At 26.6% G+C, this 26,550-nt stretch overlaps 6 protein-coding genes across 6 annotated transcripts; 5 read left to right on the forward strand and 1 right to left on the reverse strand.

Moving 5' to 3' along the window:
* Positions 1-3,469: 3,469 nt before the first annotated feature.
* On the forward strand, positions 3,470-3,743 carry LOAG_03834 (hypothetical protein; the record flags this gene model as incomplete). Its single annotated transcript, XM_003139371.1, has 2 exons — positions 3,470-3,583; positions 3,687-3,743. The coding sequence occupies 2 exons, from the start codon at positions 3,470-3,472 to the stop codon at positions 3,741-3,743; spliced, it is 171 nt and encodes a 56-aa protein (XP_003139419.1).
* A 1,738-nt stretch (positions 3,744-5,481) lies between these two features.
* LOAG_03835 (hypothetical protein) lies at positions 5,482-9,916 on the reverse strand (the record flags this gene model as incomplete). The annotated part of the gene is made up of 13 exons (XM_003139372.1): positions 5,482-5,649; positions 5,756-5,845; positions 5,928-6,050; positions 6,129-6,246; positions 6,455-6,550; positions 6,890-7,151; positions 7,368-7,582; positions 7,678-7,883; positions 8,139-8,194; positions 8,447-8,678; positions 8,959-9,138; positions 9,404-9,545; positions 9,831-9,916. The coding sequence occupies 13 exons, from the start codon at positions 9,914-9,916 to the stop codon at positions 5,482-5,484; spliced, it is 1,974 nt and encodes a 657-aa protein (XP_003139420.1).
* Positions 9,917-14,084: 4,168 nt separating this feature from the next.
* Positions 14,085-14,998, forward strand: LOAG_03836 (hypothetical protein; the record flags this gene model as incomplete). Its single annotated transcript, XM_003139373.1, has 2 exons — positions 14,085-14,267; positions 14,861-14,998. 2 exons carry the CDS (start codon positions 14,085-14,087, stop codon positions 14,996-14,998), a joined length of 321 nt encoding a protein of 106 aa, XP_003139421.1.
* Positions 14,999-17,357: 2,359 nt separating this feature from the next.
* On the forward strand, positions 17,358-18,958 carry LOAG_17100 (hypothetical protein; the record flags this gene model as incomplete). The annotated part of the gene is made up of 4 exons (XM_020449760.1): positions 17,358-17,360; positions 17,891-18,010; positions 18,349-18,492; positions 18,725-18,958. 4 exons carry the CDS (start codon positions 17,358-17,360, stop codon positions 18,956-18,958), a joined length of 501 nt encoding a protein of 166 aa, XP_020306683.1.
* Positions 18,959-20,330: 1,372 nt separating this feature from the next.
* LOAG_17101 (hypothetical protein) lies at positions 20,331-24,623 on the forward strand (the record flags this gene model as incomplete). Its single annotated transcript, XM_020449761.1, has 7 exons — positions 20,331-20,435; positions 21,221-21,350; positions 21,906-22,075; positions 22,461-22,597; positions 23,042-23,249; positions 23,613-23,765; positions 24,483-24,623. The coding sequence occupies 7 exons, from the start codon at positions 20,331-20,333 to the stop codon at positions 24,621-24,623; spliced, it is 1,044 nt and encodes a 347-aa protein (XP_020306684.1).
* Positions 24,624-24,794: 171 nt separating this feature from the next.
* LOAG_03838 (hypothetical protein) lies at positions 24,795-26,372 on the forward strand (the record flags this gene model as incomplete). Its single annotated transcript, XM_003139375.1, has 4 exons — positions 24,795-24,953; positions 24,991-25,055; positions 25,591-25,673; positions 26,245-26,372. 4 exons carry the CDS (start codon positions 24,795-24,797, stop codon positions 26,370-26,372), a joined length of 435 nt encoding a protein of 144 aa, XP_003139423.1.
* Between the last annotated feature and the right edge of the window lie 178 nt (positions 26,373-26,550).

The following is a 26,550-nucleotide window of genomic DNA, read 5'->3' on the forward strand; positions in this document are numbered from 1 at the left end:
TAGTGATAATTATCATGATATTACAATGATATATAATAGTGTTATAGCATATAGATGATGTTCATAAAAGCATTAATCGCATTGATAATATTACCTGATAACGATGATGTTAAAATTAGCATTCAAAATTGGACAAAACAATGAAAATGTTTATCATATAGCTTGAAATAGTAAAATGCATGCTAATGCTAATGATTAAAAAAAAGTTTAATTGAGAATTTATTTCCACATTTAATTGTTGGATATTTCATTAAATCTGAAATATTTTATTATGATTGGATGACATTTCTTACAACAATAAGCAAAATGGTCACATTTTGAATAAAAAAAAAATTCTTTGTTGCCTAATATTATTAATTCGTAATCATTGAAATTTTCAGCAATTATGAAAAACATTTGCCATTTTATTGCTTCAACATAAATTATTAATAATTTTTGAAAAAATTACGCAACAATTTTTTACGAAATGATTTTCGTAGTTTTTTATCTGTTATGTTTTGAAGGAAAAAAAAAGAAAAGATCAAAGATCGGATAATTTAAATTAAACAAATGTATTTCAAAAACTTCAGATTGAAAATCTAACACGTCAATTATTAATGATTTTTTGTTAATTACTGCAAAACATAACTTAAGAATTGCTGATATAACAAGTATTAAAATACAAATTTAAACGAAATGATTACTTTTTATAATGTTAGAATATTTTTTATGATAGCTAACTTTTTTTTTTTATATTTATGTCACATTTTATTTATTGTATATATATGTGACAAATATTTTATATTTATTTGTTGTGAATCAAAAGCGGAAATAATCCAAGACATGTTGTTATAATGTTTTCGTTTTTTTCCTTTTTTTTTATTTAGTAAACAATTTTTTTCTTTTTGAGGGAAAATTTACATTCAATAGAAAATTTTATGATTCACTGTCAAATACAACTCATTGTATTCATCGTATATTTGTCTTTTTTTCTAAACCAAGTTTTTAAATTTTATTTATTATTATTTTTTTTTGCTTTTTAAATATTGAATGAAATTCTTATCATGAGAATTACAAATGTTATCATTTGATATGGCAGTTGTAGTTTGTTATCAGTGGAATATTTTCAATCTATCATTTGTGATAATTTTAAATGTGATTTTTCAATTTAACATGGAATGATTTTCGACTATTAACACTTGGGAGATTTTTAGGAAATTAATGACAAACTTAATTAAACTCTAATATTAATAAGGATTGTGTTAATGTGAATGCTGTGAAATGATAGCGTATTTTCGTTAATTTAATTGTTTAAGAGAAATATTAGAATTCTAAAAGTACATAAGATAAATAAAACAAGTGAATTTTATATTGAAACGTATTAATAAATAATATGTTTGTAAATTAATTTAATAATAAAATTGTTGTTTCAAAAATTACTAAATAAAGAAAATATATTCGAATATTTCATATATTTAGCAAGTTTAATCCCTTAATCTATGGTTAAAATATCGTGAACATATATGAAGATGTCAAATTAAATAGAATAAGTTATCTGAAAGAAACTTATCAACTTTCATAACTATTCAACCTTTTTAGCTACAAACTGATATCTGGTAATTAATTGCAAATTAAGATTTGATAATTACCAACATTGGATAACAGCACAAATAGAAAATGCTTTTACTGGCAGGAATTAATTTCTCCTTTAGTATTTATAATACAATCATGTAATTAGGCATTAAATAAGAAATGACGACCAGCTAATGATCAGCCAATACTAACATTCTACTCAGTAAAAATGGCCAGATAAATATTAGTGACCAGTTACATATGGTCGATATTGATATTATAATCAATGATAATGACCAAAAAAAGAAGCAATAATGACCAGTTCAATAACGTCCTAATTAATTCAACAAAAGAAGGCTGAATTGTTCTTTGATGTACAATTTGAAAATTTGATTATAAAAATTGATTTTAATAACAAATCATTTAGTGTAATTCTACCAATGATAACTCTTACAATATTGATATTGTTGTGATGAAAATTAATTTTATTATAATTAATATTATTTAATTAGGATTTAATTTTAGATTTTATCACTTTTACTATGTTATTACTCGGGAGTTTATTGTTCCTATTCAAAATGTTGGCCATTTTGGTTTCCCAAAAATCGTCAACGTTTTCAGGTTATTTTTTCGTTAATTTATTTAATTACAATAACATTCATAATCATAAGTCCTTATCGTCATACTTATCATAACCATCAATCACTTTAATCATACTTATCATAATCACCAATCATTTTAGTCATAGTTACCATAATCACCAATCATTTTAGTCATACTTATCATAATCACCAATCATTTTAGTCATATGTATCATAATCACCAGTTACTATGGTCATACGTATATATAATCACCAATCATTATGGTCATATTTATCATAATCATAAATATCATTATAATCATAGTCATCATGATTATTGCTATATTTATGTAAAAATTTGAAGAATTGTGAAAACATATTATATGATATTCGTAATCTTACGTTTCTATAATTTGTTTATTATCACTATCACTATAATGAATCATGATTTTTATAAACACTTTCATATTTCAGGAAGAAATGGAATTAACGGAAAATTCTGATAGTAAAATGAGTGAAAAAAATGAAAATGATTCAACTAATAGCTATCAAATATTTGAATTATTTGTGATGTGTACAGCAACATTTATCCTATTATTATCACTTGTTTGGTTACTTGCTAATTCAATATTTAAAAAAACTGAAATTAGACAAGCATATAGTAGATTTGTAAGTTTCACTTTTGTTTTTCCCTTTTATTTTTATTTTTTTAAAAATTCAGAAATAAAAGAAAAAGGTGAGGGATGAAAAATTGAAGGAGAAATGTAGAAATAGAAAGTATGAAATTTTTTCTATTAACAGTTGGTTAATTTCTATAATTTTTGAATCACTATTGAAATTGGAGTAGTTGAACAGGAATTCAATTAATCATAAAGATAAGAAAATGATGGTAGTATAATTCTTAAGTCTGTTTTTAGGAAATTAATAAAAAAGAATTCTAACTTCGAAATTTGAATTTTAGATTTTGTAGCAAAAAAAAATTTAACTGAACATAAATTTCAATTAATCATTATAGGAGGAAAGTAATAAAATCAATAAAAAAAGAAATTTAATTTTTAAAAATTTACAATGTTAGATTTTGTTAGCCGAAAAATGTTGTACAATATGATCTGATTATTTCTACATGTTTAAATTGTTGAACAAAACAATATTTCAACATTTCATTCAATCAGGTCAAGTTTGATAGTTAAAAATTTGAAAAATTTAATAATTTTATTTTAAAAGGAAATTTAACTTTGAAACGTACAACCCATAGGAAATTTATCTGAACTGTAATTTAAAAAAAAAACGGAAACTTTAAAATTAAGGAAGAAAAATATTTATATTTATATCAGGAAATGCCAACTGCTGTTACATGCTCATTATTGGCCGGAATTTGTGCTGTTACCGAATTTCATTATTCCATTGATTATTCATTTTTACATTGGAGCGAAAAATGGACATTTGCTGGAGTAAGTACTTACTTATCTTTTGAAAGTTATAAAAATGTTTGAAAAAAAGTCGCAAAATTTTCATTTCTTTTAAAATATTCATTGGACACCTCTTTTTTTTCAGATCGATGCGACAGCATTGTCATTTTTGCATGCAATTATTGCATTTGCATTACATTAATGAAATGGCCAAATATGAAAAAAATATGAATTATAATTATTAACACTAAGATTAGGATTATAATAATTACTAAGATAATCAATCATACATTTAAATATTTAACTTTGTCATAATATCATCAATATATTTGACTACTATATGTAGGATAATTTTAGTATCATTTACAAATATCATTTTATGAATTTCTATTGATCTGTTGAAAATAAAATTACCATCTAAATTGTAAATGATGATAAATTGAAGGGAATATTGTCAACTCGAAATTATCAATTTATAAATGTTACAGAAAATGATAATACACAATAAGATAATATTGGTTCAACTTCAAATTAACATATTGATTGCAATGAGAACAATGCAATTTGTTTATTACTTTGAAAAAGGTACAATCACATATCATTAGGTAATATAAATCGATATTTCAATTGTTAATTCATCACTTCAAGTCTCATGGTTCCCAGCCCAGAATCATTGATGTTTCACAAACACTAAAATTTGAACCATGAGGTTACTAAAAATTATATTCTTCCTTTTTTATATCATAATGTTACCCCAAATCCAATTAATATGTTAAAAGCTTTGATCAAAGTATTTTTCCAAACTAATAGGATTTATTATTTTTGAACCTTGCAGTCTACGTAGTCAGATAATGATCAAGAAAAGGTTAGGAACCACTACTTTATATATAACCAATACTTTAGTATTTGTTCCTTTATTTGCGATCTTTTTCTACTGCTAATATTGATCATGTGCCTTCTGTTTTTTCATTGGTTTAAATAAACTTGTGTCTTTTTACCCTCTTTTTTTTTTGAAAAGTAATAAACAGTTAGTTAAACACTGCCATTATGCAATAACTACTGCATTGGTCAACTGGAATAACTTCAGGGAAATGACAAAAATGAATACAATACGAAATACGCGAATCTATATAATGCATAATATGTCTCCCAATGATAAGGTAACAATTAAGAGAAGAAAAGAGAGCTAGCACAGAATAACAAAAGATTAAGCACTATGCATCAAGAACAAAATATCTGTCACACATAGTCACAACTTCATGGAAGTCTTCATCATTTCGAAAATAACAACAATATGAATAATACTTTTAAAAAAAACAACAGCAAACAACAAGTATCATTCACCCGTATCAAAAATGAAATTCAACACTTGAAAAGAAAGTGCAAAACTTTTCAGAAAGACCAAAAAAAGAAAATTGATAGAATTATTACTATTGTTCGGATATTAATGTCACCAAATCGACACACGTGTATACCACGACGAATTGAAAAGTGTAGGGAGAGGTTACTTCAAGTTTATCAATTTAGTAACTATTTCATTGCTGCATGACTTTCCCGGAGTTATTATCTAGCAGTAAATAACATTAATATCACCACAAGATGTTTTTAGATAAAAACACAAAAAATTATCTTGGAAAAATTCATTGTCCCCGAATAAAGTTAGTGTTGTAGAAGAACGGTGAGATCGGGAAAATATAACAGGTTAATACTACAGGAAAGAGAAAACAATAGGGAGAAAGAACTGAAATACCAGACTTTTACAGAGCATTTACTAGCTGCCATCTACAGATTAATTTCGAAGAAACATCAATCCGCCCAATCAATTCAGAATAATGTATAACAGCTGTGATGACGTATGCTAGTTATTCTGATTCAAAGACCTATTCTAAACATTTAAGTGATAAAAGACATGAAGCATGTATAGTTAAAATAGACAAACACTACGATTTGAAGAAAGAACCAAGACGAAATTCAAAACTGCTGAAATTCGCCATTTCACCAAGACCGGCTGCATCATTCATTCCTGGACATTTGAAACGGCCACTTATTTGACCTGTGATGGAGGCTTCCTGATCCAACTTTGAGTTGTGCCGAAGAAAATTTTCCAACTACAACTAAGACATTTAGAAAATATATTAGTTATAATAATCTAGTAGACCCATTCTCAACTGTTTTTCAAGATCACTAACAACTACCAACATTATGAAAGCGTACCATTGTAAGCATGTGAGGCATAATGGGACCATTTTCCCACTCGCAGACGTAAAAATCAGCACCATCCTTTGTGAACTCGCGATATTGACACTGAAAAACTATCGGTCAGTTAAAGGATAAAGAATTTGAAGTGTTTTAAAACAGATCGAACGTGACAAACAAATATGCTTACTTTCAAATTCTTCAGTACTGCATTTAGAAACGGTTGTCTGGCCAAAAGTGTAGGTGGAAAGCCGGCTTGTGGTCCAGTCGCAACACGTCCGAAATTTGATGTAGTCATCATGTTATAAAGAGCCTTAAAATACTATAAATTACAAAACAGCTCAGTGAATAGTCCGGGAGTTCCAAAAATAGGGGTAAAATTCGAATTTACCGCAATGCTATCTAAGTCGTTTAGCACAATTGCACTTTTCCTATTTTCATCCACGAAATCTGGATCCATGGATAATGAACATTCATAGTCTAGAGAATGGCTTGACATTACTGATTTACTGCAAAACAAATTTTTCATGAAAAATGTTTGGAAAAAAACGAATAGACACAAATTTCCTAGTATCGGTAATAGATATAATTTTTTAAAAAAGTATAAAGATCCAACTTTTCCCTTAAAAAAAATCAGTCCCTCAGCTTCAATCAAAAAGCTCTCAATAAAACAAACAATTATCAAATATTATAGCCGGTATCACAAATTTCACTTACTTTCGCGTAATCTTTAAGGTTTTCCTAGGAGATATACCTATTTCTCTCAGCCACTCATCATTGTCTGTGTCATTCGAGCTGTTTTGGTCATCCGAACTGGAATAAAACTTTGAGAAATAATGTGACTAAATAATAGGTGAATGATAGTCTGACAAAATAATCAAAGGATAGATCAAAAGGGAAATAAAGAAAATAATCAAAGGTAAGCAAACAGCAAATTGATAAATATCACATGGATACTGTTTACCGCAAGTGTCTTTACTTCCAAATACACACAATATCAAAAAATTTCAATTAATACGACATATTTTCTCGTTCAGTTAATCTACCTGCTCTCTTTCAGTTAACTCATTCTAATAAGAGATAAAACCATGGACCAGAGAAATATGATTAACATATTTTTATAAAATAAATAAGCTATTATTTGTCACTAACCTTTCGTTTTCTATTTCATTTTTCTCATTCTTTCCCCTTCCATCACTTCCTGTTTGATTTTCTTTCGAATCGCATACCAAAACAAAATCATCACGCCTTCCAGAAAATGAACTATCTGATGATATCCATGACTGTTCCTTCTTGTTATCAGAAATCAATGGTGGTTGACTTTGCGTGGTTTGCAGCAAACTATTACTGTTTTGAATTGAATGTTTGAATGATGAACGTCGTGAATGACGAAATGGCATTGAATATTTTATACCTAAAATTACAACACTTTATCGAGTTGCAGACTGAACACTGCTCAACTTGCTTCCTATTCAACTTGATCATTTTTGTATAATTAAACGGCAAACATCATTGAGAAACCGTAATACCGCAATTTTTTCTAGCAAATTTCAACCAACACGAATTCAAAAGATGTGAAAAATACTGTTACATAAGCGTTAAATGTGAATAAAATTTCAAAAAATATTACCGTCTTCTCGTAACTGTTGACGAAATCCATATGATGTAGGTGTTATAACAACCTGGAAATTATATTTTTCACCGTTCCTGCTTGAATTCTCATTTACTTCAGTAATGCCTTTCGAAGTTTTCCAAAATAGTATTGTATATGTTGGACAACAGGCGTAAAAATACTGTCGCTTTCCGAATCGCCATGAGTGGTAGAGTTGTTCAAGAGATAAAAACCTGTTGGAATATAAAATTCATTCACTTGAAAAATTCTATACAATGATTAAAAGTTTCAAAAATTTCCGGTAATAACTGGTTTGACCAGACCATACCATTGCATCGTTAGTGCTTGAACAAGTGGATCACCAAGTGTATGCAAACTTGGCACAGCAGGATTTCTGACACCTATCAATCGAGAATCATTGTCCAGGCGTGGAAATGACGGTTGCCAGGCTAAATCCGGAAACTGCCAATAAAGAGTGCAGGCTAGAAATTTAGATAAATCGCTGATCGATCTTCCAGTTGTTTCCAAAGCTATCTGGAAACTATTTGTTAAGAGGTCACTTTATCCAAGCAGAACTAACTATGCATGATTGATCGATCATCATCTTCTGGTCCCAATACAGGTCGAAAAGGAGAGAAAACGATTTTTCTCTTAATGCAACTATTTAAAAAATAAACATCGTAGAATTTACGACTACCTATACATGCTAAACATTCATGATAACCAAGCATAATTCTCTTGATTATGCCGTTAAATACAAATAATAATTTCAAAATGTTTACATCTTACCTCATTAGTTCCAGTTTGAAACAAACAAAACAGTTTAATTGCATCGTCATAAGCTGCTGAAATAAGTAAAAGAAATTGACAAAATCGAAAGAGAAATTCATAGCCAAAAAAAACGGTGAATCATCTCCTGAATCTTTTTTGCTTTGCTGCAGGTTTAAAAGTTTTCGTTTTTTCTGTGAACCTGGAATATTTCTGAAAAAATTTGAGGAAATATCCGACCATAGACAAATCGAGCACGGATCTACAAGTATTTTTTTAAGTTGGGAATGTATTACTTAAGTTATAATTGCATGTTTTATAAATTTTACCGGTCCCTCTTGAATTTTCCAACCAGAAGAAACGCTTCGATGATTCTAAGCGTAACTTAAGACCAAGTCGAAGATCAACTGGAAGTGAATCCACTTTTGTTTTCGATTCTTCTATTCTTAAGGATTTCTTTTTTGGCGTTGAACAATTGAATTCGTCAATGCTTGAGAAATCAACTGGAAGTGATCCCGTGGTGGAAGTAGTGGTAGCGCTGAGAGAGGTAGTGTTGTTTTTCTATAATGTACACGGACATCGAAATTAGGAATAATACCATCATTTCTTAGAAATCCGAAATCATTAGTGATAAAATGCACGTTTCAGGATTAGTTCCCGGAAAACAAACATGAATTTTTGGAAAGACAAAATGTTGAAACGAATGTCATTCTGAAACGAAATACTGAAATGAACGATGGTCGAGCACAAATATTACATCAAACTTTGATAAACAAAACATAATCAATTAAATAACAAGATAATTTCAAGTAAAAAATATAAGAATATGCTACAAACATACAGCTTCTGTTTCTTTAGGCAAGGAAATTTTTTTCATCTTGTCGAAAACGCTTGATGGGAATTCTTGCAACGCATTACTGTCCGCGATAAGATCAGCAACTGTCGATGAAAAGTCAACGTTGTCCTCATTGATTTTATTTGGAAGGGGATTTCGCTTGAACGACCTTTTACAAGATGCTCGCTGTAAATCGCATACTATTGCATTAAGTGGCAGATATCGTGAATAGATAAGTTCACTTGACGAAATCATAAATCAGGCGAAATTGATTTCTCTATCAGTAAGTTGATATAGAAAATATATATGGAATTCTTTGGCCTCCTAGATTGAAATTTACTATCATTTAATATATTTGACAAAAAGTCTGGTAAAGAAAGTTTGTCTTAGCAAATAAAATTGACAAGTAAACGGAAAAACAAATGTTGGTATAAAAACAAGTGGAAAATACTCGAAATGGATTTATTATCATCGAATCAGCTCCTTGCGATAACCTTGTCGAAAGCAATGCGAATCCTTCATCCGCCTCGTTATCAATGCATAATTGTTTTAGTGATGATGACGATGATGATGATGAGACTGATAACCCTCGTCTGAAATCATTAGAATTTGTTTAACCTATATGTAAATTTTCGACAATACAAGGACCAATAAAAACTGTCTAACAAAAGTTAAAAGTTTCATGTAATTAAAATTCAGAAACTCAACAACACAAAAGCATCTTACGATCCACAAATTTAATCGAATGTTTGTTGGAATGAATGGTTCCAACAAACATTCGATTAGGAGTCGTGAAATTTGTTGGAACCATTCATCCGTTTATGTTTAATGTCCAAATATAAGATATACTCTTCCACGATTCTCACATAAACCGCTACCTGTTTTTGCGGACTCCTTTCTTAATAACATCACGCGGATTTTTCCACGCTGGACTTTTAACCGAATGTTTGTTGGAACCATTCATTGTTAAACTATACTATCCGGAATTTTTATATACCATTCCTGAAATGATCCATGGTGAAGTTCGGGATCCTAAAATTGTTACTTTTTTGCATTTATTTAATGTTCAAATATAAGATATACTCCGACAATTTCCGACTGGTGCTAATATTTTCGAATTACACAGGATGAATGAATTGTCAGCCGTAATTTTAAGCAAGGTGGAAGTGAAGAGAATAAAGGATGTGAAATTGAATGCTTTTCAAGATTAAAAAGAAGGAATTTAAAAAATATGTGGTTAAAGGTTTAAATGCAAAAATATTGTTACAGTTGTTCAGTACAATAGGTCTAACAACAGATGTAAGGTAATATAAAATTTAAGATGCGGTGAAGACCGCTATATACAGCAGTAAAACAAAGTAAGGAGAAATAACAGAAGATATCTCATCTGAAATGGGGAAAAATCAATACCATTAGCAAAAAGTGATTCACTAAGTGGACGAGAAAATGTTGGAAAGATTATAGCAGGTAATTGAAGTATAAAATAAAAGGAAACTATGAAAATGATAGTCGTTACAGTTATTGAACGATCGATTTCGGGATTATTTACAAGTTGCTGACGAACTTTATTCCTGATAAACTATATCAACCTGAGGACATAGAACAAAAAAAAAAATTGCATGATGCGTTTCGATTTAAAAATCAGAAAAAAAAAGGGAACCCCGGCATAACCAAGCCAACTTTTCCGGAAACTAAAGGGAATAGCTCAACTACAATTTACACATTCGTATGAAAAACCCTGTCACTTCAGAAATTTGAAAATAAAAAAAGTGCCACCAATTTGAAGCTTATCAGTTATTCGGTGGCCAGCTGAATAAGCGGGAATGTGAAATGTAACACCAAAAAAAGAAGAAATTGTCTTAATATTCCTCTCAGTCGTTCTTCTTGATAAACAGGACTAGTACCATTTCTACACAAACCGGGTCCAGTACCGGTGCCAATCAATATCAGTACAATCCGGCACCAAAAATTTCCATCACTACTATGAGAGAACGATATGATGAAAATTGTCATGTTTACGAATATTTGAACAAATCTGTATAATTCCTTCATTTCCGGATGTTATCCCAATAAGCCAACCAATTATTAGACAAACCAATTGATAAGTAAATTAAATTAGATAGCAAACTAATTAATTACTTGACAGAATATATGGATCAAAAATGGAAAACTAATAATGAAATAAGTGCTGATGGAAAAATAATAGCAACAAGAAATATATGAAATATTATCGGAAAGATTAACATTGAAAAAGATTATTTATAATATTTCGCTTCATTTTTCTCTTCCTTTTTTCATTGAAAATAAAATGTAAAAATGATGCTTATAATTATTATTTTTTAATCAAGTCTTTTTTTTTCCAGAATTATTTTATTTATTCGACATTTTTTGAACATTTCAAAAATATGATGACTTTAAATTCCGGAAAGAAATTTTTCACTTTTAAATTTGATTGGATTAGATAAAATATAATTGTAAATTGTGTGAATCATTAAATTTAATTGGACAAAATATTATTGTGCATTTTGTAAGTGAAATATGTCAAAAAATTTTTCTATAGGAATTGAAGGAGAATAGGACACAGAAAAAAAAGAAATGTGCATTAAAAAGAAAAAAAATGATTGATTTAACTGAAAAAAGAAATGGATGAAGTTTGTATTAGAATTTGAAAAAAATTGTAAATAAAATTAAATCTTGTTTTGCAAAATTAAAAAACATGATGAATTATTGATCCAGTTGAAATGAAAAAAGACATTAAAATGACACCATATAATTTAATGGATATAATTGAAAAGAAATAACTTATCGAGAAATTTTCATTCCATCTAAAACTACAATTGAATTTCCATCCAAAAATTCGCAATCACTAATAATTTTGCACAAAATTGAAGACGAAATTCAAATTTGCATAATTTTATTCAATTTAATAGAATATACAGAACGAATATAATTATATTAACAACATTAAATCATAACATTAATATTATAATCATGGAATAATGATAGAATTTTATGTTATTCAATATGATATTCTAAAAGAACTTTACTTCTATTTAATGAGCAAAGAAAAAAAAATCTAAGAATGAAATTCATATAAAATTTGTTATTTGAAATGAATGTTAAACAATTTAGATGATTTTCTTTTTTTTTTGCTCATTTTTTGGTTCTTGTACTTATCATACATCGTTTTTACTTTTTTTTTTATACAAAATCCTTCGCAACTGTTATTAGTTAATTCGCTAATTTATTTAAATTATGAAATTTACCTTTTTTGTTTTTGGCTCAATGAATGGTAAATTACTATCCATTTACTGTTTGTATGTACAAATATAAATATAAATATATATTTAGAATTCTAATACTTCTACTAATATTATACAGTACTTAAAATACATTCTGCAAATAGTGGTAATATTGTATAATGATTATAATATTAATTAAATAAATATTGATGACTTAAGTAAAACACATAACAAATATCATATAACACTTATAATAGATTACATAAATATTGATAACTAATATCATATAATACATTATGCAAATATTGATATATTTTGAACATTTCTACATTTATATAAAATTATATGTAAATTTTTATTTGCGATATACGAAAAGGAATATTAAAAAAAAAATGAAAGTAAAATAATTGGGAAAACAAGGGAGAAAAAGTTGGTAGAATGTTTTCACTTTGAATTACTTCCGGAATAAAAATAGTCTATCTTCAAAGTAGTTGGAATTAATTTGCGTACCCATTTCTTTTTTTTAATACCAATGAACTGTTAACAGTTTTGAAAAATGGGTTAATGGGATATAAAATTAATATACAGCAGTTTTTTTTTTTGTTGTGTTACAGTGTTCAAATGAGAAATATGATTAATTTCAATTTTAATCCAATGAATTTTGATTTTAATTCAATAACTTATTTGAAATGTTAAAACGATTAACTGCCAAAATTTTCCTACTAATTGTAGCGATGAAATAAAATTGTTAAATAGAGTAGATGAACTATTATTTAAAAGTTTTTGCTTAAATTTCATTAAAATGCTTAAAGTAGAGAAGAAAAAGAAATGGAAGAAAATGAAAAAGTAAATGATACTGTTAATTTGCCAGTGAAATAAATTTGAAGAAAAGAAAAAAAAAGGTATGACAAATTCTTATAAACCAGAAATGATGAAAATTTCAAAAGAATGTGAAAAAAATGACTAATATATTTGATAAAGTTCCGTTGTTTTAACTGTTCACTAATCATTTTATGACGTAATTTATTAAAACAAAAAGAAAAAAAAAGAAAAATGAGGAATAAAATAACTAACAAATGAACTAATCGTTTGTTGGAGGAACTAAAAATGTAAAAGGGAATGATTAAAATGATCAAAAAATAATTGCACTAATTTAGTGCAGTCAATTAATTTAATTAATCTATTTCTTTTTTTTGTTCTCTTCTTTTTTAGTGTTGGTAGAAGAATTATTTTATATTTTACTTTGCATTTCAAGGCCATTTTTTCTTGGCTTTTAAAGGAAAAAACCAGTTTTATTTTTCTTTTCCTTTACTCTATACATTGATATTAATTAATCCATTTCATATTTTTAATGTCTGTAGGACTATCTTACATTCCAAGGCCTTTTTTCTTTGGTTTTTAAAAAACCAGTTTAACTCCTCCTTTTCCTATTTTTGCCTTTCTTTTTTCTTAAACTTTGGAATGAGTATAAAAGTTTTAGAACTGGTAATTTAGGTTTCTTTTTGCGCATCATCGGTCATCATCTTCCGCACAACGTCATCATTTACGACATTTTTCCTTTCCAACTGCCTACTCTTATTAATACAAAAAATTAAATTCTTTTGAGCTTACTTATTGAAAATAGAAAAAAGAAAATTTTGTACTTTAAAAATGCGTAATATATATGTACTAATTTCGGTTAAAATTTCAGATTAGATTTCCAGTTTTCAAGGTTTATTGATTAAATTTCGATTCAGATTATTAATGCGTTTTTTTTTCTTTTAGTTCTTTTGTTTAAGCGAAAAAGATAAAAGCGATGTAAAATATGCCAAAAATTACAAAATAAATATGAAATATATTTAATGATAATTAATTTAGTTAAATTGAATTTTAGATTCAACCATGGGAAAGATGGAATATGTCGCATCACAATTTGGTTATTTTATTAGTACTTATCCTCTGCTAACAATTGGTTCAACATTGATGCTTTCTTTTTCAATCATTACTGCATTTATATTTAATCCAATTATTATCGAAACGGATATACGGCATGGTTTTGTAAATCGAAATAGTCGTTCGGTTTTAGAATTTCAAGTAAAGAAAAAAATTATTCAAATATATAAATTTACAATTATTGTCAATCGCTCCCTTTTTACAATCATTGCTTAAAATTTTTGTAAAAATTAATAAAGATAGGGAAAGCGGACATTGATAGGTTTGAGTTAATTAATGATTATAATAAGATGAGTAATGATAACAACGACAAGGGTCACAGTGATAATAACAGTGATAAACAATAATAATTGGGGGATCGATTACGACTCAAATACTTATTCTTTAAAGCTTTTACAAAGATTTCAAACAATGAATAGTTGACGGTTAATGAACATCTTCGAACTTTTTCTCTTTCCCAATTTCAAATTAGACTTTTAATTGGCAGGAAAAGCTGCAAATATTCATTATTTGCATCCAGAACTGAATATGAGTATTGAATATTTCTAAAATCTTTTCTTCATGAATAGCAGCAACCTGATAGTATCATTTCGAAGGTACCATCGGAAGATTTGAGCAGGTTAGGAGATTCAGGAAAAGATAAAAAAAGAAAGGAGAAAAATCGGAGCGATTGATTATTATTATAATCTGGGTTTATTGTATTGTTTTTCCATTTCTCGTTGGTAGTTTTACAGCGTTTTGCGGAATTTAACAATGCTTCATGGAAGGATATGGAAATGATGGCTGTATTGATTCAACCAAAATATCTAAATGAAACAGTTCTTCAAATTACGCCTCAATTATGTGATGAAGTAAATATAATCTCTCGTTGAGTAATACTTATACTTTCTATGACAATTTCATTCAATTTCAGGAAAAAAAATCCATAATATCGAATAAGTTTTTTAAAAGTTTTTTTCATAAGTTAAATCATCAGTTCAATACATTCAGATAATTCCTTTTTTTTTCTCAACTTTCTTACTTAATTTGTCACCTTACTTAATTATTTTTACCATAGACATAATTAATTTGAAGTAGAGGTATGTGTGTGTTAAATGTAACAGGGCGTACTTTTTTTTTTTGATTACGTTTTAACATGTGATTAGAATTACATTGTAAACGACAATAGTTCATGACCTTTTCAGTGATTGAACAGGGAAGAAATTTTAAAATGAAGTTAAACTTAAAGTTCAATTTAAATCAAAAAAAAGATAGGTTGTAGGCATTATTGAGCAATACACAAAAAGAAAGGTCACTGATGATTATCGTTTGGAAATACATCAGAAAAAATACATCCTACATGAAAAGCAAAAAGTCATAATTATTGTATTATTATGTCATGACAAGATTATTTGATAATCTTTAACAATTATATTTAAAATTTATATGAAATCAAATTGAAGTAAGTACTGATCAGTGAATCTTTTATGATAATCATATCTAATCATTTCTTATACAAAATATTTATTCTCAGTAATTTGTTACGAAAGTTTTGAATAACTGAATATTTGTTGTTGAAAATTTATTAATGGATAAAAAAGTATTGTATGTTAAACAAAACTTTTCAAAAAAATATTAAATACAGAATTGAGTACCAAATTTGTTGAATTAATAAGTATAGAAGTATACAGTTCCTTGAATAATTTGAGTATATGGATGTTGAATGAGTAATTGAATACAATTAAATAATTAGAATAACTATATAAGCAATAGAATTATAAAAACTTCCTCTCTTGATTACCTATCCGAATCTCTTTTGTAATGTGATTTAGTTGAGTTTGTAGCAATCAGAAAAGTTGAAATTGATTGACACCAGGTTGACCTGAGATTCTTTACAATATGTCAACATTGCATATATACTTAATTACTAACATGAGTTGATTTACAGTATCTTAACTTACAAATTAATAAATCACTACCCATTCATTTATGAATCTTCATACTTTTTTCCATCATGAAACGTCACGAAAGGCAATGTAATTCGTGACAATTAATTAAAATATGCTATTTGTCATAGACTTACACTTTGATTAACAAAAATATTTCCATGCCTATTTGTATTATTTTCAAATTTTAAATTCGTCATATAAATTTAGTAATTAATGTTACTGCAATATAATAATAACTAATTTTAAAAATTTAAACATAGGAGAAAGAATAGTGCTAAATTAAATTTGCAAAAAAAAAATTAAGAAAATTTGAAAACGTAATACTTCACTAGTTTTTAATAATTCCTGTAGAAAAGAATAACTAAAAATTTTACTACAATCTAATGATTGTTTATCATTTAGAAAGTTTTATGAAATATCGAAGCAAAGATTTTTCAAAAAAATTAAATGCATTTTTATTTGTTATATATTTTTTTATTATTATCGTAATTTACATATACATTCGTTCTATTATATCATTAATTGGAGATATGGCAAAACAAAAAAAAAAATAAATTTTTTTTCAAAGTTAATTAATTTTTCAAGTTAATTAAGATTTTTTTCCAAGGAAATTTCTAATTAAATCTTTTAAGTTCAAGTGGACTTTTTTTTAAAAATAAAAATTCACTTAAAAATTTGTTAACTACTTCTATTTCAGATCTTCGACAAATAATTTTAATAATAACAAATATAATGACTAATCATATTATTTTTAATTTACGTACTTTTTTAAATGCATACAAATAATCACTCGTATTTGTCGATATCAAATAATACAATTAATACACGTAAGAACACATGTAAGAACACACGTAAGAAGACATGAGATCATATTTTTGAAACTTTTGAATTAAAAAAAAGTGAAAATATCTTTCAAACCATTAATAGTAACAAACATCGCTAATATCGGAATGACGAGATTTACGGAATTATGCTACCGACATAAGATATTTTAATATTCCGGAAAAAAAAATAAAACAAGCAGTGGTAGATTGAGAAGGGTCAAAATCTTCTCATTTAAAAAAGAAAAAAAACTTAATTGAATTTCTATTAAATTTTCTTAAGTTCATTTAGGCTTTTTTTTCATTCTCTTTTTATACAATGTTATGAAAGGCTTAGCTTTTTGCAGTATGAAATTTAAAATGAAACTGATAAATATCACAAATGAAAATTATTTGTTTCCGTATTTTGTGGTCCTTTGAAAAATATTACTAAATTTTAAGCATAATCAAACATTAGTTTAACATCAACTTAATTAATTTACATGGTATTTTGCTTTGAATTTTGCTTTTGACTTTTTTGACAGTATTTTGTTTTTGATTTAATTTTAAAATTAAGTTAATATTACGTATATTCCATTTCTTTTTTGTTGAATTTACCTGTATTAGAATATCGCATATAAAGATTTCATAAGGATTAGGAATAGTATCATTTGGTACCGTTAAATATGACTAGATTAATTAATTTGATTGATATACTGCTTGAATATTTGTTTGCATCTAACTTTGTATTTACATAGTTCATATTTAAGTTTTATAATAACACTCATTTTGTCAGAAAACTTCATTTTATTTCTTTCAGATCTAATTTTTATCAGTTACCCTTGCAAAATTTTATTACTTTTATTTTTGAATGTAATCATTTCATCAATTGCCAACAAACATATTTGCTTCATTTGTTTGGATTCAAATTCTTTTCATTCATCATCAAAGTTACAGATAATTTTAAGAAAAAAATTTTTTTTTTCTCTTACACTATTCCAAAGAAAAAAACAATTATTAGCTTTGTAATTTTCAGATAAAGGAACTTAAATTGCTCATCGAATCATTCGAAATTCCTGATAGTAAGGAACCAATTAGATATGATGAATTTCGCATACCTGGCAATAATATTAATTATTTCTTCGATGCTTTCAAAGTATGAACATGAATTTGAATATCTTCTCTCAACCAATTCACATCTATGATTAGAATTACGTTAAGTAGCTAAGGAAAGCATTTTAGGCTAATTTCGATTTATTCAATCTAATCTATTATTTTTAATTTATGTTCCACTTCATTATCTAGATATATTTACACCTCTACTTGCTTAATGGCCAAATTTTTAAAATTTTTCTCATTGTCATTTTTTTTAAAATGTCAAAGCGAAATTTACTTTGAAAAAATAATACGCTAATTAAACAAAAGAGAAGTAATCACAAAAGTTATCAACAAAAATAAACTATATTGATTGAAAGATTTATATTATTGCTGCAGTTTGGTTACGATCTTGTGACTCTCAATAACAAAAGTGATGGATCAATTATATTGTCATATCCTCAAGGATCAATTTTTGGACATCATATCTCCTTAGCGTCACATTTCTTTGGTGTTAAAGTGACTGAAAATTTCATGGAAAAGGTTTTATTATGTTACTGTAAAAAAACTTACTAAAGCTATACTTAAAAAAGTGCAAATTGCAAGAAATTAAATTGTAACAGCATTATATTTTTACAATTTATTTCGACAATTTTACATCAATTCATTCATATATATTATTATTAATATTAGTAATAATTTCAATCCATTAATGCATAAATATTAAGGTACAGTTTTCTGTTTCTTTTTTGAAATTTAATTTAAATTATTTTAGGGATTACCAACAGCAATGGAATCTGCCAAAACAATCGCATTATTTTTTATGGTAAAAGCTCATGGATTTTCGCAAAAATATCGTTTACGTCAATGGCAACTCGCATTGCATCAATTAAGCGAAAACGAGAATTACTCAGATTTATTTGTCTTTCACATCTATGGTGATCAGGTGAGTAGCAATTGTCGACTATCAATTGTGACAAAGATTGAGGGTTATTTCTATCCTCGTTGATTGGTAATACTCTTAAACTTGGATAATTAAAACCTTTATTACGATAAGCTTGCTAATACAATAAATAAATTAGTAGTTATGGTTTCGAAGAAATGAATTAACAATGATAACGTTAGAAATGATAACGTTTCATGCGCTAACAAACACCTCAATGATAACTTGTTTATTTATCAATCTTGTTGAACTGCAATCTTCAAAATACTATTAGTGCTCAGGATTCTCTGTTTCATTGAGTAGGAACGACCGCGGAACCATTCTGAGATTACAAGAATTAGCATGTTTGTTAGCGCATGTGAAATGGAGCTCTTCGTTAGCAATGAAGAGATTACAAGAATTAGCATGTTTGTCAACGCATGTGAAATGGAGCTCTTCGTTAGCAATGAAGAGATTACAAGAATTAGCATGTTTGTCAACGCATGTGAAATTTTTTACAACAATTTGTTAGAGTACATGAACACAGTGAATACACAATTTTAGCTTACATTTTACACTGTATAGTAAATTTACAAAATGATATCAAATTTATAACAAAGGAATTACTGTTAAATCGTTTCTTTCCCTTGTAATAAGCAACGTACGTTAACATTTCCTTGGTTACAATTAATAAAGTCTACTGATTAGAATCACAGCGAATGATATTGAAATTATTCAATTAATTTTTCTATCATTTCAAAAGTCATCGTAATATCATTGTTTATCATTATCGTTTTGCTGATATATTCATTACCGTATTCTGTTTTAGTTCATTACAGCATCTTTTGAATACTTAATCTAACAATTAAATAATTGTAAATGTAATTTCAAATGCTTATTTTTGAATTCTTGAAAATTTGCATGTTATAAATTGGAGAATAAGCATTCATTTTTCTGACATACGTGGATTGTTAAAGATTCCATTAGTTCATTATCAAACTATGCTTCAAAATTTCATGCTAATATTTCAAAATTTTTATAAACCAAAAGCATTATACCAATTCCGACAATTATAAGTCGATAATTATCATTTATATTTCATTATTATATGATTAGATTTATTTGCACATATCTACCAGCGATTAAGTTATATCTTAATTTATTTAAAGAATTGGATAATTAAAAAAAAAGAGTTTAGCTTAAGGTGAAAGCGAATTTTTGAATATATTAATTGGAGATATATACTTTAAAATACCATCAATAAGTTTCTGAATTTTAATTAATCAGGAAAAAAATTCAATTTTATTTGAATATATTTGGTTAATGCAAATATATTCAATTAAATTTAATTAAATGCCCAATTTCATTTAAATGATTCCATTCGGTACTTTTTCATGTTCTCAATTTTTTTTTTTTTTTTTTGTTTCATTTTTGATAACTTCAGATTGCAAATGTAGAAATGGAACGAGGAAATTTAAAATCGGTGAAATTATTTGTTATCGGCGTATTTATGATGTCTGTTTATATGGCACGTGTTTTGCACATGTTTACAATAAAAAGTAAGGTAAGAAAAAGTGAAAAATAATCAATCTTTATTCATCTTTTTTTCTCTTACAAATGCTTTCCTCTTATTAATTAATTTGGAAAAAAAGAGGAAAAATCTTAATAAAATTTAAGATGAACAGATTTCTTACATTATTATAATACAATTTTTTTTTTTCTTAGATTATAGTTATAGCATTTAACCTTTGACCATATCCCAATCTATGCGATTATATTTGAAATTCATACAAATTTCCAAAAATTAGAAATAAAAAATTACAATTAATTTTTCCAAAACTACATTTTCTTTCTTTGTTATATGAAATTTGCATTTTTTTTTTTTTTGTTGCATGAAATGAGTGAGTCAATGGGAGGTTTTTTTCCGTTATTGTAATGATTAATTGTGGGGAAAAAAAAAGGATAAAACTTTGTTCTTTTTAAAAAAAATTTTATTTTTTTCTTCTTTTTGCTCAACTGAAAATTCATTACTCATAAAAATTCTGGGAATAATTTCACAAAAGGTAAAATGATACAGCAAAATCTGTCAGTGTTTCTTTTTCTTTTTTCCACAAACTACAGAATAATTTGAATTAATTAATTTTTGAACACAAAATTAATTTAATGACAATCAATCAAATATTTATCATTGTAAAAGCTTCGTTAAATATAGAAAAAAATTTCGATATATGCAAAATAACACTGTGATTGAAATTTACATGTTTTGAGTAATTTTCGAATTTTTCTGACATTTTATAAAATTTCTTGAAAAATTTGGACATTTTCAAAATTCATTCGAAAACTTTTTAGATTTTGATTATAATAGCAGCAATTGCATCACCTCTATTAGCGACAATCGTTTCATTCGCCTTAATGCTATGGCTTAAAATTTCAATAACATCAACTGCTGGCCTTATACCCTTGCTTATGATAGGAATCGGTAATGCATTACTTCATTATTGTTACATTTTAATTTAATTAATTCCAAAACATTTATAGCATAATCAAATTTACAATGTTTATGTATAAAAATGACGTAAAATTGTTAAATAATAGAAATGAACAAAGAATTGCATTTCAGTCGTTAATTAAATCGTTTAATGATTTCAATTCTTAACTTTTGGAATAAATGGAAAACGAAAAAACTTTTATTTTCCGTCAGACTTTCATTTATTATTGTATTTTACAATATTATTTCCTAACAATTTATTATAATGCTCTAAAATTTTCTCCCAATTTTTACTGAAATTTTAATATTACATTGTTTTGAGTCGGTCATTATGACCACTTAGAAGTGCATTGAAAAAAAGTTTATGATGATCATTTGTAGAGAATTAAAATTTGAATCAGATTAGCTTTTTCACGGAATAGTTTAACAATTGAAATTCTTTGTTTAAAAAAAAAATACAAGAACTTATCAGTATCGCTCATTTTGATAAACAGATTTCAAGATATCATTTAATAATATTTTCTGATTTCATAAATTTTATTTCAGGTGTTGACGATGCATTTCTTTTAATTCATGCCTGGCAAAATTACTTGCCAATTTCGGACAAACGAAAGCGTATGGCAAAAGTGATAATTACAGTTGGGCCAAGTATAAGCATTACATCGGTTACTAATATTATTGCATTTGGTGTTGGCTCAATAACTGCATCACCAATGGTTATTGTTTCTTTTTTTAATTACAAAATAAGAAAATAAAACGTACTAATTTAATTGATTGAAATTTTTTTTCTTTGTAAATATTTAAAAATATTTGCTAAAATTAGACAAATATATCGTAAAATAAAGTATTAATTGATATTATTAAATGAACAATATTACGACATATTTTCTTTTTTTATTATAACATATTTTAGGGAAAATAATGAAACTTATTTATAATACAAATTTATTTTTATGTATAACAGATAAGTTTCAAAATGTTATAAATTAGTTTTGGTAAGAAGAAAAAAAAAGAGAGATTGAGATGAAACAATTTTTGACTAGTTAATTAAATTAATTTTGGATGAGATAGTTAATTTTAAATAATTAAATTTAATTTTAGATGAGTTCCTTTTGTTTATGCATGTTAATAGCAGTTACAATAGATTATATCCTTGAATTAACCATTTTTGCACCAACACTTGCTCTTACCACATATTTTGAGAATGATAAACATCCCAAAAAACGACAATCATTCTGGTTCGTTTATTGTATTTTCATTTTTTTTTTTCCAACGTTCATATTTGATAAAAATAAAAAAAAATTGCACTTTGAAAATTTGAAAATATTCCAAGAATGAGTTTTTTTTTTTAGTTATTATCTATCAAAATTTCTGTGCAATAATTGTCAAACATTAAAAATATCAATTAATTAATTTTTTTTCAATGAAATTTAAAATGGAAAAAATTATGTCAACATTAATGATATCATTTTTTTTCTTCCAAATATTTCAATCGTTGGCTTTTTCTTTCTTCCTCATTTTTCCCCTTAAAATGAAACTAAAAAAAAAAATATTTAAGATTTAAAATCAATTTTAATCTCATACAAAAAACACATAATTTCCTGCTTTTTTCCTTCCTGTTTCAAAATTTAAAAGTTGAAATAATTTCAGTCTTATGAATACTTATAAGATGAATATTTTAGCCATTCGACTCAACGCTGGATTTTACTTTCTAGATTTGTTATATCTAAAATTGGTTTAATAATTATCCTCATCATACAAATAATTTTGTATGTTATTGCTACTGTGGGTCTTGCACGTATGAGAGCAAACTTTGACCCCAGCAAAACATTCTCATCTGATTCAAAATTAAATATATGTGTACAAATTGTTGATTACATCTTTCGTGAGGTAAAAGTTTACTTCGAAAAGTTTTTATCTGACAAAATGATTGAATTGGCTTAAAAAAGTTTTTTCAATAATCTTTTGTAATAATTAGCTTTTGTAAAAATAACGATTGAAATAATTATAGTAGAATTTGGAATAATAATAATATCAATAATAATAATAATAATGATTGTAATGATAATAACGATAATAGGAAATAATAATAGCGACAATAATAGCAATCATAATAATGATGGACATGATGATAATAATGATAATAATAAAAATTGTAAGCAAAAACCAAGGATAAAAAGAGTTCACGAAAAAATTAGCTCAAAAAAAAGGATTTAAAAATGATTTTTAATCTTTTGCTAAATATTTTTGCAGTACGCTCCAGCAATTTTTATCGTCAATAATCCACCTAATATTAGTAATGCTACACAATATAATGAATTTATGGAATTAGTTAAGAAATTGGAAAAACTTCCCACATCATACGGATCAGAGAGAACGTTCCTGTGGCTTCGAGATTATGTCAAAGTAAAATTTTTCATTTCTTTTTCAATACTATTAATGACAGATTTCTTTAAATTAATAAATTAATTAATAAAGTAAAAGTTCTAATTTATGACGATCACATCACTATTATGATCTGAATTATAAATTTTATATCCTTTTTTTACCTTTGCCTTTTTTGTCGTTTTTTTTTTTGAAATAATAAATAATAATGATGAAAATTACTGAAATATTTCAAACCATTTGATATTATTATTATTATTTGAATTACGCTGTTGCAATGAGCTTTTTTTAAAGCAAAATGTTAACTAATGAAAAATTTAAAAAACAAAAAACTACTGAAATAAAAATTAACGAAATTTTTCCAATTAATTGCAATTCAATGCACAATGTTTTCTTTTTCTTTTTACACCTTTACAATCTTTAACAAATATTTGTTATCCTTTTGTTAGCGTTAACACATTCACTTAAATTATTATTTATTAAAAAAAGATAATTAAACAAAAACATTGAAATAACAAATTCTTAATTCATTTGAAAGATTTAAATTGAATAAATTGAATAATTTTAGATCCATTATAAATTGTAGGAAAAAATGTGAATGAAATGAAATATGCATATGATGATATGCTAAGAATTTAATCTTATGAAGTATATTTTGCATAATTTTAACATATTAAACAAAAAATTTGAATAAAAATTTAAAATTTTCCTAACCTAAATTTAGCTTTCCTTTTTCAGTATCTTAAAAAGAAAAGGAAAAAAGCTGGCTATCGTAATATTAATTTTACCTATCAATATGTGCCCAAATTTCTCGCTAGCAGATTTTTGGCTGATAAGAATATTTTGCATTATCATATCGTTAATAGGTATGTTATTTGATATTATCCTAATTATTGCATAATTTAGTGTTATTACCTATTAATTTAATACTGGCCAAGATAAAAAGATTGGCAATATATATTTCGATTAACTCAAGATATTACCACTTCTACAGCTACACCAGTTAAGTTCCATTAACAGAAAACTTTTTCCATCTAATTATATGTCGTTATGCTACCACCATCATCATCATCTCCATCATCATCACCATCATCATCATCATCATCATCATCATCAATCATCATCATCAACCACAATTTAGGCTTCAGGAGCGAAAATTTTGGAAAAGCTCTCGCCACATGTTACAAATTTGGTGTAAACGCTGCGCATGTGAGTATATTCCACATGCGCAGATGGATTTTTTTAGGTGAAGCACATGACCTTACCTTTTACTCCAAAAGTTCATTTACTAACGTTCAACGAGTTAGAACGGTGACAGTGAAGTCTTGAGGACGTAAAAGATTCTTAGATGGATGGCTTTACAGGATTAAACGAGTTCCATCTGTCCTTTTCCTGGGATGATTGCCAGAATGCTAACGAGTCCATCCTGCCCATTGGATATACTTTCGCTTAACCCTTCAGTTGAGACCTAACTGATATGGGAGACTTTTGTCGTAGGCATATACTATCACTAGCATGGCTTATAACCTCATTAGGGTATAATGCGACAAGAGGATTTTCGTGGCGACACAGCTTTCCATATCATTCTACTTTATGATGAACAGTATGATGATATCAATGCAACAGCATACCTGATATGATATAGACCGTTTTCGGAAACAAAATGATTTTCCGTTTCTATCAGTCATTTATTAATTGGATGACGTAATAATATGTACAATATAGTTTTAATATTGAAATTAAAATGAAAATTTTGGCGGATTATAGAATTTATTTTTAAAAACGAAGCATTATTTATTGAAATTAGAAAATTAAGTTCAATCATTGCATGCATTTTCAATTTAAGGAATTCAGTTATCATCGATAGCTTTTTATTTATAACAGTTTCACATGGAATAGATGGATGGACACAACGAGCTGATTTCCTCGGTTTGTTTTAATCAATTTGAAAATTTTAATTAAATTTAGAAAAAAAGAAAGTAAAAATTTTTGATGGATCAAATTTAAACTATTGAATAGATAATAGTTAAAGATAATAGTTAAATATAATAGTTACTTGGATATGAAAAATGAAAAATATCAACTGGATAACTTAATTACTTTTATCTTGAAACAGAAGAGATTTCGAGTCGAAACCTAAAATTAAATATACTTTGACTGGTAACTTTGAATAGAATGCATTTGAATGTATTAAAATGTTTGCGTAAATGTCTGTATTAAATTGGTCATTCTTGAAATCTAACCATTTTATCCCACTAGAATTATCATTCTGTTAAATAAATTATACCTTAGGTTTAGGGTTTTAAATGCTTAAACTCTTCAAACTCTAGAATGCAAATTTCCGTATAATTTCATTATATGAAACTAGATAATTCTGCAATTCTGCAATTTTTGGTAGATAATTCTGCAATTAATTAATCTTAATTTAATTAATAATTTACTAAAAACATATAAATTATTCCGACACATATAATTCACTTCTAAAATTGAAACATTTTAGATCCTATTCGATCTGTTTTGGATGAATATCCGCAATATAATATAACTTTGTTTGATTATGATGGCACAATTTTTGATTTGATATCAAGTGTTAAGGTATTATTAAACTTGCTTCTGAAACAGCTATAATTTCAACTTTGAACAACTGTTTGTCAAAGTAATTAATGATAATAATCAAGGCAATATTTGGTCATATTTCTGTAAAGATTAAACTTGAAAAGAAGCAATTATATAATTAATTATGAGTAACCTTAAAATGCTCATTTATCCTTTTTTATAATGGATAAAAAACAACTGAAATAAATTA

The sequence above is a fragment of the Loa loa genome (assembly GCF_000183805.2).
Source record: "Loa loa unplaced genomic scaffold supercont3.39, whole genome shotgun sequence".
Lineage (NCBI taxonomy): Eukaryota > Metazoa > Nematoda > Chromadorea > Rhabditida > Onchocercidae > Loa > Loa loa.